Source organism: Chiroxiphia lanceolata, chromosome 31, assembly GCF_009829145.1.
Source record: "Chiroxiphia lanceolata isolate bChiLan1 chromosome 31, bChiLan1.pri, whole genome shotgun sequence".
Lineage (NCBI taxonomy): Eukaryota > Metazoa > Chordata > Aves > Passeriformes > Pipridae > Chiroxiphia > Chiroxiphia lanceolata.
This window is the reverse complement of record NC_045667.1, coordinates 477,149-489,294: the sequence shown is the minus strand read 5'-3', so window position 1 is coordinate 489,294 and position 12,146 is coordinate 477,149. Positions and strand designations below refer to the sequence as shown.

At 67.0% G+C, this 12,146-nt stretch overlaps 3 protein-coding genes across 4 annotated transcripts; 1 reads left to right on the top strand and 2 right to left on the bottom strand.

Moving 5' to 3' along the window:
- Nucleotides 1-152: 152 nt before the first annotated feature.
- Nucleotides 153-3,730, bottom strand: HSD17B10 (hydroxysteroid 17-beta dehydrogenase 10). Its single transcript, XM_032713773.1, has 6 exons — nucleotides 3,636-3,730; nucleotides 3,390-3,554; nucleotides 2,714-2,878; nucleotides 2,038-2,166; nucleotides 1,852-1,960; nucleotides 153-687 (listed from the first exon to the last, which is right to left on the bottom strand). Exons 1-6 carry the CDS (start codon nucleotides 3,657-3,659, stop codon nucleotides 497-499), a joined length of 783 nt encoding a protein of 260 aa, XP_032569664.1. The 5' UTR covers nucleotides 3,660-3,730; the 3' UTR covers nucleotides 153-496.
- A 679-nt stretch (nucleotides 3,731-4,409) lies between these two features.
- Nucleotides 4,410-9,249, top strand: PFKFB1 (6-phosphofructo-2-kinase/fructose-2,6-biphosphatase 1). 2 transcript variants are annotated; one of them, XM_032713758.1, is made up of 14 exons: nucleotides 4,410-4,530; nucleotides 5,268-5,393; nucleotides 5,474-5,570; nucleotides 5,665-5,731; nucleotides 5,830-5,904; nucleotides 6,398-6,454; nucleotides 6,572-6,693; nucleotides 6,767-6,974; nucleotides 7,832-7,978; nucleotides 8,055-8,159; nucleotides 8,242-8,371; nucleotides 8,478-8,540; nucleotides 8,936-9,000; nucleotides 9,115-9,249. In XM_032713758.1, the coding sequence occupies exons 1-14, from the start codon at nucleotides 4,503-4,505 to the stop codon at nucleotides 9,172-9,174; spliced, it is 1,350 nt and encodes a 449-aa protein (XP_032569649.1). In that variant the 5' UTR covers nucleotides 4,410-4,502; the 3' UTR covers nucleotides 9,175-9,249. The 2 variants fall into 2 exon arrangements, with proteins under 2 accessions (XP_032569649.1, XP_032569650.1); XM_032713759.1 differs by lacking the exon at nucleotides 4,410-4,530 and adding an exon at nucleotides 4,686-4,706.
- Nucleotide 9,250: 1 nt separating this feature from the next.
- Nucleotides 9,251-11,817, bottom strand: LOC116800161 (non-structural maintenance of chromosomes element 3 homolog). The gene is made up of 10 exons (XM_032713774.1): nucleotides 11,576-11,817; nucleotides 11,332-11,403; nucleotides 11,180-11,243; nucleotides 10,994-11,073; nucleotides 10,834-10,928; nucleotides 10,540-10,619; nucleotides 10,422-10,464; nucleotides 10,279-10,341; nucleotides 9,446-9,560; nucleotides 9,251-9,365 (listed from the first exon to the last, which is right to left on the bottom strand). The coding sequence occupies exons 1-10, from the start codon at nucleotides 11,615-11,617 to the stop codon at nucleotides 9,291-9,293; spliced, it is 729 nt and encodes a 242-aa protein (XP_032569665.1). The 5' UTR covers nucleotides 11,618-11,817; the 3' UTR covers nucleotides 9,251-9,290.
- Between the last annotated feature and the right edge of the window lie 329 nt (nucleotides 11,818-12,146).

Below are 12,146 nucleotides of genomic sequence, written 5' to 3'. Positions count from 1 at the left end.
TCAGCCAATCAGAGGCAAGTTCCGCGCGCGCCAAAAATGCCTCGGGGCGGGGCGGGATTTCCCCTGCCCACCTCCCGCCCCAGCCAATCGTGTGTGGCGGCGCTGAGATTGACAGCGGTGTGAACCAATGGGGAGCGAGGGGAGGCGGGGCAGAGCAGAGCACGGACACGTGCGGGGAGTGCACTTTATTGCGATGGGGGAGGGGAGAGGAAGAACAGGGGGGCGCAGGGGAGGCCCCGGGGGGGTCCCCACACCCGGGGATCTCGGGATGGGTCCCCCACAGCCAGGAGGGTCTCCACACCCAGGCAGGGGGAGTGTCCCGGCTTCCAGAGGTGCCTCATGGCCACATTCCAGGCGTTTGCCCCCAAATCCCGGGGTGTCCCCACTCGGGGGGGTGTCCCCAGTCCATGTCCCCATCCTGGAGTGTCCAGCCCCGTGTCCATCCCCGCTCTCTGTCCCCAGCCCAGTGTCCCCCCCTGGTCCGGGGGTCCCGCTCTCAGGGCTGCATCCGCAGGGCCCCGTCCAGCCTCACGACCTCGCCGTTGATCATGGGGTTCTCGGCCAGCGCCTGCACCAGGTGGGCAAACTCGGCGGGGTCCCCGAGGCGCGATGGGAACGGCACCTGCTGCCCCAGGAAGGTCCGGACCCGCTCGGGCAGCCCCGCCAGGAGCGGGGTGGAGAACAGCCCTGGGGGGCACAGACGTGGGGGGCAATGGGGGGGTGCCCCCACCTCGATTAACCCCCCACCCGGTGCCCTCTGTGTCCCTGCTGGGGGCTCTGAGGACCCTCGAACACAGGGGGTGAATTGGGGTGTGCCCTTCCCTTATTACCCCCCCTTGTGCCCCCCATGCCCGTATTGGGGGCCCTGAGGACCCCCAAAGGCAGGGGGTGAATTGGGGTGTGCCCCCCCATCAATGTCCCCCCAGGTGCCCCCCCAGTGCCCTCCCCATCCATAGTGGGAGCAATGGTGCCCTGAGAACCCCAAAGGTGTGTTCACCCCCCATTCCCCCCCAGTGCCCCCCAGTCCATACCAAGGGTGACAGTGACCACTCAGATGCCCAGAGGGGATGAATTGGGCTGTGTTTCCCCCCCAGTCCCCCCTCAATGTCCCCCATGAGCCCCCCCAGTGCCCCCCAGTCTGTACCGGGCACAATGGCGACCTCGTGGATGCCCAGCAGGGATGAATTGGGCTGTACCTCCCCCAAGAGCCCCCCCCAGTGCCCCCCAGTCCGTACTGGGAGCGATGGTGACCACATGGATGCCCAGTGGGGATGAATTGGGCTGTGCTCCCCCCATGAGACCCCCAGTGCCCCCCAGTCCATACCGGGCACAATGGTGACCTCGTGGATGCCCAGCGGGGATGAATTGGGCTGTGCCCCCCCCAGTGCCCCCCAGTCCGTACTGGGAGCAATGGTGACCACATGGATGCCCAGCGGGGATGAATTGGTCTGTGCCCCCATCATGAGCCCCCCAGTGCCCCCCAGTCCGTACCGGGTGCGATGGTGACCACGCGGATGCCCGGGGGGATGAATTGGGCTGTGCCCCCCCAGGAGCCCCCCATGAGCCCCCCCAGTCCGTACCAGGTACGATGGTGACCACATGGATGCCCAGCAGGGATGAATTGGGCTGTGCCCCCCCCACAAACCCCCCTAGTGCCCCCCAGTCCATACTGGGCACAATGGTGACCTCGTGGATGCCCAGCGGGGATGAATTGGTCTGTGCCCCCCCCAGGAGCCCCCCATTAGTCCCCCAGTCCATACTGGGCACGATGGTGACCTCGTGGATGCCCAGGGGGATGAATTGGGCTGTGCCCCCCCCCTCAGCCCCCCCATTAGCCCCCCCAGTCCGTACCGGGCGCGATGGTGACCACGCGGATGCCGAGCGGCGCCAGGTCCCGCGCGATGGGCAGGGTCATGCCCACGATGCCGCCCTTGGAGGCCGAATAGGCCGCCTGCCCCACCTGTGGGGGGGACACACGTGGCACTGAGGGGTGTCCTGCCCCCCCCAAGGCCCGGGGGGGTCCCGGGGGTCCCTCACCTGCCCCTCGAAGGCGGCCACGCTGGCGGTGTTGACCACGAGCCCGCGGTGCCCGTCGGGGTCGGGCTGGTTCTGGCTCATCAGCTGGGCACTGAGCCGGATCACGTTGAACGTGCCCACCAGGTTCACCTGGGCAGGCAGGGAGGGAGGGGGGCTGGGGGGGGGCACCTGACACCCCCATGGCCCCTCCTGTGCTGGGCTGGGACCACCCGTGAGCCACAAAGTCCCCACACCCACAGACACCCCAAGAACACAACGACCTCATATTGGCCAAGGACCCCCCACGTTCACCCCATGGATCAGGGACCCTCACACACACCCACCCTGCTGACCAGGGATGCCTCCAACTCCCCCTCTGACCAGGGACCCCCCACACCCACCCCACTGACCAGGGACCCCCCAAACCCACCCCACTGACCAGGGACCCCCCTAAACCCACCCCACTGACCAGGGACCCCCCACACCCATCCCACTGACCAGGGACCCCCCACAACCACCCCACTGACCAGGGACCCCCCACAACCACCCCACTGACCAGGGACCCCCCAAACCCACCCCACTGCCCAGGGACCCCCCACAACCACCCCACTGACCAGGGACCCCCCAAACCCACCCCACTGACCAGGGACGCCCCCCTTCACCCCCCTGCCCAGGGACCCCCCAGCCCCCCACTCACGTTGATGACCCTCTGGAAATCCTCCAGGTCGTGCACTTTGTCCTTCTTGCTGTTATAGGTCTTGACGGCGATGCCGATCCCGGCGCAGTTCACGGCCAGGTCCAGGCGCCCGAACCGCTCCCGGGCCATGCCCAGCGCCGCGCCCACCTGGGACGGGCACGTTACCTGGAGGGGACAGGGGGGGGTCAGGGAAACCCCACCTGGGATGGGCACGTCACCTGGGGAGGGACGGGGGGGGGGTCAGGGAACCCCCACCTGGGACGGGCACGTCACCTGGGGGGACAGGGCAGCCACACCTGGGAGAGGGAGGGAGGGTCACCTGGGGGCCAAGGGGGGATGTCCCGGGGGTGGGGACAAGGGGGAACATCACTGGGGAGGGCAAAGGCAGCCCCCACCTCCTCAGCTGAGGTCACCTGGGGTCAAAGGGACACGTCGGGGGTGACATCACCGGGGGGGGTCAAGGTGGCCCCACGCTGAGGGGGAAGGTCACCAGTGGGGCCAAGGCCACCCTCACCTCCTCGGCAGAGGTCACCTGCGGGGTCACACTGAGCGGGAATGTCACACGTGGGGTCGAGGTGGCCCCACACCGAGGGAGAAGGTCACACTGAGCGGGACTGTCCCCGCGGGCACAGGGCAGGAGAAGCCCCCCCGCCCACCCTCTCCCCTCCCCGCTCACGTCCGCGGCGGCGAAGGCGCAGTGGTCGCCCAGGTCCTTGGCCAGTTGCCCCCCGGGGGACGCGGGCAGGTCCAGCAGCACCACGCGCGCCCCCCGCTCCAGCAGCCGCTCCACCGTGGCCCGGCCCAGCCCGGAGCCCCCGCCCGTCACCAGCGCCACCAGACCCTGGGGGGACACACGGGGGGCTCAGCGGGGACGGGGGGACCCCCAGAACCGCCCCCGAGAGCGGCCGGGGGCACCCGGTACCTTCACGCTGCGAATCGCCGCCATCGCCGCCGGGGAGGGGGAGGGACCGGGGGAGGGACCAGGAGGGACCGGGAGAGGGATTGGGGGAGGACGGGGGGAGGGAGCGGCCAGGGAGGGACTGGGGGACACCGGGGGAGGGAGCGAGGGAGGGACTGGGGGAAAGGACGGGGGGAGGGACCGGGAGGGACCTGGGGGAGGGACCGGGGATAGACCGAGGGCGGCACCGGGCGGGGCGCGGGGACACGAGTGGGAATCCCGAGAGAAGGGGATGGGGACAAGGGGGTTCCCCAACCCGAGAGAGGTGGGGGGGTCAGGGAGACCCCTCAGTCGGTGGGGAGGGGGTCACCTCGGCCCGGTGGGGGGTCACGGGGGGTCTGATGTGCCCCCCCTTGGCGGGGTCCCGATCCTCTTTTCCTCCTCAGCCCGGAGGTTTCCACCTCCCCGGGACTCCTGATCCCCGAGGGGGGGATTAGGGCCCATAATGGGACAGGACTGAGACCCCCAAAGGGAGGGGGATCGGGACCTCCGGGGGTGCAGGACTGGGATCCCCAAAGGGACGGGATGGGGACCCCCGAGGGGACAAGATCTGGTCACCCAGGGGGGTGGGACTGGGCCCCCCAAGGGGAAAGGATTGAGACCCCGAGAGGGGGAGAATCGAGATTGAACAGGAACAGGACCGGGACCCCCAAAGGGAACGGGACCGGGACCCCCGGGGACAGGACTGAGCCCCCCAAGGTCACAAGGCCAAGCCCCGCGGGGGGGCCGCACTGCCCCCCCAGCCCCTCCCCGCCCGGCCCCGGGCCAGGGTGTAACGTTACCTGCGACCTTCCCGGGGGGCACCGCCGGCACCGCCTGATCCCCCCCAAAATGGAGGAGAAATCCCCCAAAATCCCAGGTAGGGGGTGGGGATGGGCTGGGGGGACACCCCGGGGGCAGTGACCGGTCAGTGACCGCGGGGACAGGGACAGGGACAGAGGGCACGGCCATGGCGGCGGCACCGCAGGGGCTGACACGGCCCCCCCGGCCAGAAATGGGGGGGTCCCTGAGCCCCCTCCCGCTGAGACGGGGGGTGTAAGTGGGGGGGGGGAGAATTTTGGGGGGGGAACACACCTGTGCCCTTGAGGGGGGCAAATTCTGCCCCCCATGCACCCTACGGGTGTGTAGGGGGTTCCTCCTGTCCCCTGGGGGGTCCCCCTCCTGTCCCTTTTGGGGTCCTTCTGAGGGTCCCATCCTGTCCCTTTTGGGGGTCTCAGTCCCCCCTGGGGGATCAGGAGTCCCGTGGGGGTGGGAAACTCCGGGATGAGGAGGAAAAGAGGATCAAGGCTCCCCCCCAAAAAGGGGCACACGGGACCCCCCTGAGCCCTGCTGGGCTGGGGGACCCTCAACCCTACAGTGTCCCCCCTCCCCCTGGGCTGGGGGGGGCTCCCTGACACCCCCCCCCGGGGTTGGGGAACCCCCCTGTCCCCCTCCCCTTCCCCCAGGATTCCCCCCTGTGCATTAGGGGGGGATTTGCCCCCCTGGGGGCAGGTTGCTCTCCCCCCCACTGGGGTGCAGGAGGGATTTGGGGGTGCAGAACCGACTGCGGGAGGGGGTCACACCGCCGTGACCCCCCTCAAACGCCCCCCCCCCCAGCCTGTGTCCCCCAGTTCACCAACTGCCCCACCATGGTGATCCTCGTGGGGTTGCCCGCCCGGGGCAAAACTTACATCTCCCGAAAACTCACCCGCTACCTCAACTGGATCGGGACCCCCACACGGGGTGAGTGTTTTTTGGGGCGCTGGGGGGGGGTGCGGGGAAGGTTTGAGGACCCCCTAAAGGCCCCCCGCCCCCTCCTGCAGTGTTCAACGTGGGGGAGTATCGCAGGGAGGCCGTGCCCAGGTACGAGAACTACGAGTTCTTCCGCCCCGACAACCCCGAGGGGATGGAAATCCGCAGGTCAGAGGGGGGGGATTTGGGGCGAGGGGGGTATTTTGGGGTGCATTTGGAGGAGGGGCACAGCTAAGAGGCCCCCCCGTCCCCAAATTCCCAGGCACTGCGCCCTGGCCGCCCTCAAGGACGTCCGGACCTACCTGAGCTCTGAGGGGGGGCAGGTGGCGGTAAGACCCCCCCCCAGGGATACAACACCCCCCACAAGGGGTAAAAGAGCCCCCCCAAATTTTGGGGGGGTCCAAACTGCCCCCCAACCCCTCCCCAGGTGTTTGATGCCACCAACACGACGCGGGAGCGGCGGGATGTGATCCTGCAGTTCGCCAAGGAAAACGGGTACAAGGTACAGCGGGGGGGGGCACTGGGAATTTTGGGGGGTTATGGACTGAGGGGGGGTCTAGAGCACAGTTTGGGGGTGGTCCTGGTTTGGGGGTGTCCGCAGTACGTGGGGGGTGACACTGTTTTGGGGGTGTTGCGGTTTGGGGGGGCAGTGGCACCGTTTTGGGGGTGTCACAGCACAGGGGGTGTCACACTGGGGGGGTGTCACTGTTTTGGGGGTGTTCACAATATGGGGGGTTGGTGGCACTGATTTTGGGGGGTGTCACAGCCTGAGGGGGGGGTGTTGGCACTGGTTTGGGGGTGTCACGATATGGGAAGGGCAGTGACACATTCTGGGGGTGTCACAGCTCGGGGGGGGCCATGACAGGCTTTTGGGTCTCACAGCACGGGGGGGTTGGCACTAATTTGGGGGTGTCACAGCTTGGGGGGGGTTGGCACTGTTTTGGGGGTGTCACCACACAGGGGGGGCACCGTTGCCCCCTTTTCTCCCCCCCCAGGTCCTGTTTGTCGAGTCCATCTGTAACGACCCCGCCATCATCGAGGAGAACATCAAGGTGAGACCCCGGGCAGGGGGTGGGACAACGAGGTGACACCCCGGGGGTCACACCCAGGACCCCGGGGGGGTGTCAGGCCGCATGTGCCCCCCCCCAAAAACCCGTTTTCCCCCCCAGCAAGTGAAGCTGAGCAGCCCCGACTACAAGGGCCGCGTGCAGGAGGAGGTGGTGGCCGATTTCCTGCAGCGCATCGAGTGCTACAGGACCACCTACGAGCCCCTGGACGATGAGTTGGACAGGTGGGACCACCCCCTGGGCCCCCCTAGGGCCGGGAACCCCCCCCCGTGCCTTGACAGGGCTCTGCCCCCCCAGCGAGCTGTCCTACATCAAGATCTTCGACGTGGGCGTGCGGTACCTGGCGAACCGGGTGCAGGGCCACGTGCAGAGCAGGACCGTGTACTACCTGATGAACATCCACGTCACCCCCAGGGCCATCTACCTGAGCCGCCACGGAGAGAGCCAGCTCAACCTCAAGGGCAGGATCGGGGGGGACTCGGCCCTGTCCCCACGGGGCAGGCAGGTGGGGACAGAGGGGCTGGGGGGCACAGAACAGCTCAACTTCAGGGGCAGCATTGGGGGCACTCAGGGCTGTCCCCTGGGACAAACAGGTGGGGACAGAGGGGCTGGGGGGCACAGAACAGCTCAACCTGAGGTGCAGGATTGGGGGACACTCAGGGCTGTCCCCCCGGGGCAGACAGGTGGGGACAGAGGGGCTGGGGGACACAGAACAGCTCAACCTGAGCAGCAGGACTGGGGGGGACTCAGGGCTGTCCCCTGGGACAAACAGGTGGGGACAGAGGGGCTGGGGGGCACAGAACAGCTCAACCTCAAGGGCAGGATCGGGGGGGACTCAGGGCTGTCCCCCCACAGCAGACAGGTGGGGACAGAAGGGCTGGGGGACACAGCACAGCTCAACCTAAGGAGCAGGATGGGGGGGACTCAGGGCTGTCCCCCCAGGGCAGACAGGTGGGGACAGGGGGGCAGAGCCAGCTTAACCCACAGGGACACTCTGGAGGGGGACACCCAGGGCTGTGGGGACAGGGAGGGGTCAGAACCACAAAAGGGCAGAGCTTCCAAAAGACCACACCTCGATGTGTAAATTAGCATTATGAAGCCACACCCACAGGGGGGTGGAGCTCCCAGAACACCACACCTTCCACAGGTGTGGTTCAGGACACCCCCCAACCCTCTGGGGTGAGAGGGGTGCCCAGTGAGAGCCACACCCGAAAATGCCCCCCTCCCTCTGGGGTGTGCTCAGAGGGCCCAGCGAGAGCCACACCCCAAGGTGTGGGGACTGTCCCCCTCGGTGCTCCCCCCCAAAAGGGGACTGTCCTGTCCCCCCCAGTGTCCCCCAGCCTTAGCCCCGCCCCCTCCCAGTACGCGCAGGCGCTGGCCCAGTTCATCCGCAGCCAGAGCATCCGGGAGCTCAAGGTGTGGACCAGCCACATGAGACGCACCATCGAGACGGCCGAGGCGCTGGGGGTGCCCTACGAGCAGTGGAAGGCCCTCAACGAAATCGACGCCGTGAGCCACGCCCTGGTTTTGGGGAGGGGGGGGCACGGGGCACAGCCCGGCCCCCCCTGACCCCCCCGTCCCGCAGGGGGTGTGCGAGGAGATGACCTACGAGGAGATCCAGGAGCGCTACCCCAAGGAACTGGCGCTGCGCGACCAGGACAAGTACCGCTACCGTTACCCCAGGGGCGAGGTACCCCCTGCCCCCCACACCCCTGGGACCCCCGGGGGGGCTGCAGGGCCCCGGGGACCCCCCCCTGACACCCCCCCCCCAGTCGTACGAGGACCTGGTGCAGCGGCTGGAGCCCGTGATCATGGAGCTGGAGCGGCAGGAGAACGTCCTGGTCGTGTGTCACCAGGCCGTGATGAGGTGCCTGCTGGCCTATTTCCTGGACAAGAGTGCGAGTGAGGCCCTGGGGACACTCTGAGGACACTTTGGGGACACTCTGGGGACACTCTGGGGACACCCCAGGCCTGCTGTCCCCCCACCTCATCTTATTTCCCCCCCCAGGTGAGCTGCCCTACCTCAAGTGCCCCCTGCACACGGTGCTCAAGTTGACCCCCGTGGCTTATGGTGAGCAGGGGGGTGTCCCCCCAAAATGGGGAGTGTCACCCCCAAACGGGGACAATCCCCCCCCCCAAAATAGTGACTATGTCTGTCCCCCAAGTGTCCCAACCCAAAATGGGGACAGTCCCCCTCAGGATGGGACTGTCCCTCCAATGTCCCCCCCCAAAATGGGGACCATGACCCCAAAAGGGGAGTGTTCCCTTGGTACCCCCACCCAAAACGGGGACAATCCTCTCCCCAAAACTGAGACAGTCCCCCAGCAAAGGTGACTGTCCCCCCTGTGTCCCTCCCCAAAATGGGGACTATCCCCCCTGGTGTCCCCCCCAGATGAGGGCTGTCCCTGCCCTGTGACCCTCCCCAGAACAGGGACAATCCCCATCCCACACCCTCCCCCTCCCCAGGCTGTGAGGTCGAGTCCATCTTCCTCAACATCGAGGCCGTCAACACCCACCGGGAACGACCCCAGGTGAGAGCCCCCGACCCCAAAAGAGGGTGCACACCCCACTAACACCCCCCCAGAGATTGGGGGAGTGTTAAATTTTGGGGACATCCCCCCAAACCCCATTTCCTCACCCCACAGAACGTCGACATCAACCGCACCGCGGCCGACGCCCTCAACACCGTCCCCGAGCACTTCTGAGGGTCCCTGGGGAAGGATGGGGGGTCCCCCAGGGCAAAGGGGGGTCCCCCCAAAAAATAAACCTCATAACACTGAGCCTGGACAGCGGGAGGGGGCTGCACACCAAGGGGGAACCTTTATTTTGGGGGGGCCTTGGGGGCCGTGGCCTCGTTGTGCTGACTCGTCCAAAACTTGGGGCTCTTCCCCTGCACCTGGGTGGGAGTAAAATGGGGGGGTGGGGGGTCAAATGGAGCCCCCCAAAACCCAGAGAGCCCCCCCAGCAGGGCCTCACCTTCGCCACGAAGTTCAGGATGTCCTCCTTGGAGGTCTCCTGGGCCGCCCGGGGCCCCCACTGGAAGCTGAACTGAGGGGGGTCCACCAGGGGGATGGGGGTGATCTTCAGGTACCTGGAAGAGGGGGGGGAGGTTTTGGGGGGTCCCAGGGGGGTGTCCGGCGCTCCCCAGCCCCGTGACGGACCCCTCGAGCCACAGGGGGGGCGTTGGGGGTGCAGGGTTTGCTCTGCGGTGTGGTATAAACAGCCCGGCCGGGCTGGCGCCGGGGCTGCTCTGGGCACACCGGGAGGGGGTCACCACCCCAAAACCCCCCAGGCCCCACCCCAAAATACCCCTCAGACCCCACACCAAAACCCCCCCAGACCCCAACCAAAAGTACCCCTCAGACCCCACCCCAACCCCCCCCCCGACCCCACCCCAAACTCCCCCAGGCCCCACCCCAAAATACCCCACAGCCCTCACCCCAAAATACCCCCCAGATCCCACCCCAAACTCCCCCAGGCCCACCCCAAAATACCCCTCAGACCCCACCCCAAACCTCCCCCAGATCCCACCCCAAACTCCCCCAGGCCCCACCCCAAAATACCCCTCAGACCCCACCTCAAAACCCCCCCAGACCCCACTCCAATCTCCCCCAGGCTCCACCCCAAAATACCCCCCAGGCCCCCCCTCCAACCACATTGGGAGGGAAGACTCCACCCTAAAACCTCCCAGACCATTCTGGGAGGGGGGACCCCCTCCCCAGCTCCCCCCAACCCCCTCAAATTCCCCCCCAGACCACACCAGGAGGGGAGGACCCCTCCCCAAAATCCCCCCTTCCCCCCAGACTCACTTCTGCCGCACAAACTCCTCCGTCACCAGTTTCTGGACGTCCCCAAAGATCTCGTGCTGCTCCCTGAGGGGGAGGGGGGGTCACCGGGGTGGGGTGACAAGCCCCGTGCCCCCCATCCCGTGTGTGCCCCCCCCATGTCCTACCCTGGGTGCACCCGGAGCCAGCGCAGGAATTCCCACAGAGCACCTGGAAAAGGGGGGGTCAGTGGGGGGGTTGACCCAAAGGGGAAGGGGGCACGGGGGGGTTTTGGGGGCGACTCACTGTCTTTGACCACGTTGCCCTTCATGAAGATGAAGCTGAGGATGACGATGAGGAGCCCCATCTTCTCCTTCTCTTTGGCCCTGTGAGAGCCACATGTCACCCCCGTGGGGTGAGGGGGGATGTGACCCCCCAAAACCCCCCAGGGATCCCCCCGCCCCTGACCTGCAGGGGTGATTGCTCTGGGCACAGGGTGAATGTGACCCCCCCAAAACCCCACAGGGATCCCCCTGACCTGCAGGGGTGATTGCTCTGGGCACAGGGGGAATGTGACCCCCAAAATCCCCCAGCCCTGACCTGCAGGGGTGATTGCTCTGGGCACAGGGCAGGCTGCTGACCAGGATGTAGCTGTGCACTTTGGGGTCGATCTCCACCAGCCGCAGCCCGAACGTCTGCGGGAGGACAGGGGTTAAACCCGGGGGGGCTCCACCCCAAAAGCCCTCCGGCCCCTCCCCACCTCCTGCAGAATCCTGCCCGCCTGGCTGACGATCTCCGTGTAGGCGTCCCGGTATTCCCGGATCACGTTCTTCAGCATATCTACGGCAAACACCCAGGGAAGGGCTGAGGGAGCCCCGGGACCCCCGAGGGCAGCGAGGCTCAGGGGGTCCCAAAGCTGCGGGAGGGGGCTCTGCCCTGAACTCACCTGCTCTCTTGATGGGGATCTTCTTCTGGTCCTTCACGAGCAGGAACTGAACCAGCTCGTTGGCCTGTGGGGGAGGAAGCAGAGATGAGACGAGGGTGGTAACAGAGGAGTGAAAGCACAGGACAAGGAGGAGAGGGGTCACCTCAACCCACCTTCTGGTTCACCTGGTCCGGGGAGTACCGCGCCTGCTGGGTGGGGATGAAATCCTCGTCCCCGTCGGTCATCTGAGGGGAAAGAATAGAGAGAGGGGGGCGTTGCTGCCGGGGAAGGGAAGGGGGGAAGTGGAGGAGGAGAAAATGGGGCGAAGCGGAGCAGTGAAGGGAAGAGGGAATGACAGGGAAGAAGAGGAGAAGGAAATGGAGAGGAATGAAGGAGGAAAGGGAAACAGCCTCTCACCTGAGAGGAGCCGACCCCTTTACTGCGCTTCCGCTGGGACATTTCTCACAGCAGCTCCGAGGGAAAAACAAACGCCGGGTGGGCCAAAAACACGACGAGACCGCCCCAAAGGCCGCCCCTCGCCTCTTCCCTCAGCGGGAAACCCACCCCTGTACTCCCTCAAGGCCCACTAAACGCTCCGATCCCGAGCACGACCCGTCACCGACCGCGCTCTGCCCGTGACTGCGCCCGCCGGCCGCGCCCACCCCGCCGGGCCACGCCCACCCCGCCGCTCATTGGCCACAGCGCTGCACTCGTCCCACCCGCCGCGACGCGATTCGTCCCAGCACAGCCCCCGTCCCGCCCACCGCGACGCGATTGGCTGAGCGCCCGCGCTGACTCCGCCCCTCTCCCGGCCGCAGCAAGGGCAGTCACGTGCTCCCCACGCCCCGCCCCCTCCCGTCCCCTCAGGGCGCGGAAAAGGCGCGAAAAGCGCCTCGCGCGCCCCCCCCCCTTCCCTCAGGGCGAACAAACGGCGCCCAGCGCTAAAAACGATGCAAAACACCCCCAAGCGACCCAAACAGGCCCATTT

Bases quoted from the DNA above. Each gene is read 5' to 3' on its own strand.
- HSD17B10 (XM_032713773.1), bottom strand. From the start codon at position 3,659: ATGGCGGCGATTCGCAGCGTGAAG. The intron at 3,555-3,635 runs GTACCGGGTGCC...GTGTCCCCCCAG, and splicing joins CGGCGATTCGCAGCGTGAAG to GGTCTGGTGGCGCTGGTGAC. The intron at 2,879-3,389 runs GTGAGCGGGGAG...TGTCCCCTCCAG, and splicing joins GCGCCTTCGCCGCCGCGGAC to GTAACGTGCCCGTCCCAGGT.
- LOC116800161 (XM_032713774.1), bottom strand. From the start codon at position 11,617: ATGTCCCAGCGGAAGCGCAGTAAAGGGGTCGGCTCCTCTCAG. The intron at 10,929-10,993 runs GTGGGGAGGGGC...GTCCTCCCGCAG, and splicing joins CGGGCAGGATTCTGCAGGAG to ACGTTCGGGCTGCGGCTGGT. The intron at 9,561-10,278 runs GTGAGTCTGGGG...CCCCTCTTCCAG, and splicing joins GAGGAGTTTGTGCGGCAGAA to GTACCTGAAGATCACCCCCA.
- PFKFB1 (XM_032713758.1), top strand. From the start codon at position 4,503: ATGGAGGAGAAATCCCCCAAAATCCCAG. The intron at 5,732-5,829 runs GTAAGACCCCCC...ACCCCTCCCCAG, and splicing joins CTGAGGGGGGGCAGGTGGCG to GTGTTTGATGCCACCAACAC. The intron at 7,979-8,054 runs GTGAGCCACGCC...CCCGTCCCGCAG, and splicing joins CCCTCAACGAAATCGACGCC to GGGGTGTGCGAGGAGATGAC.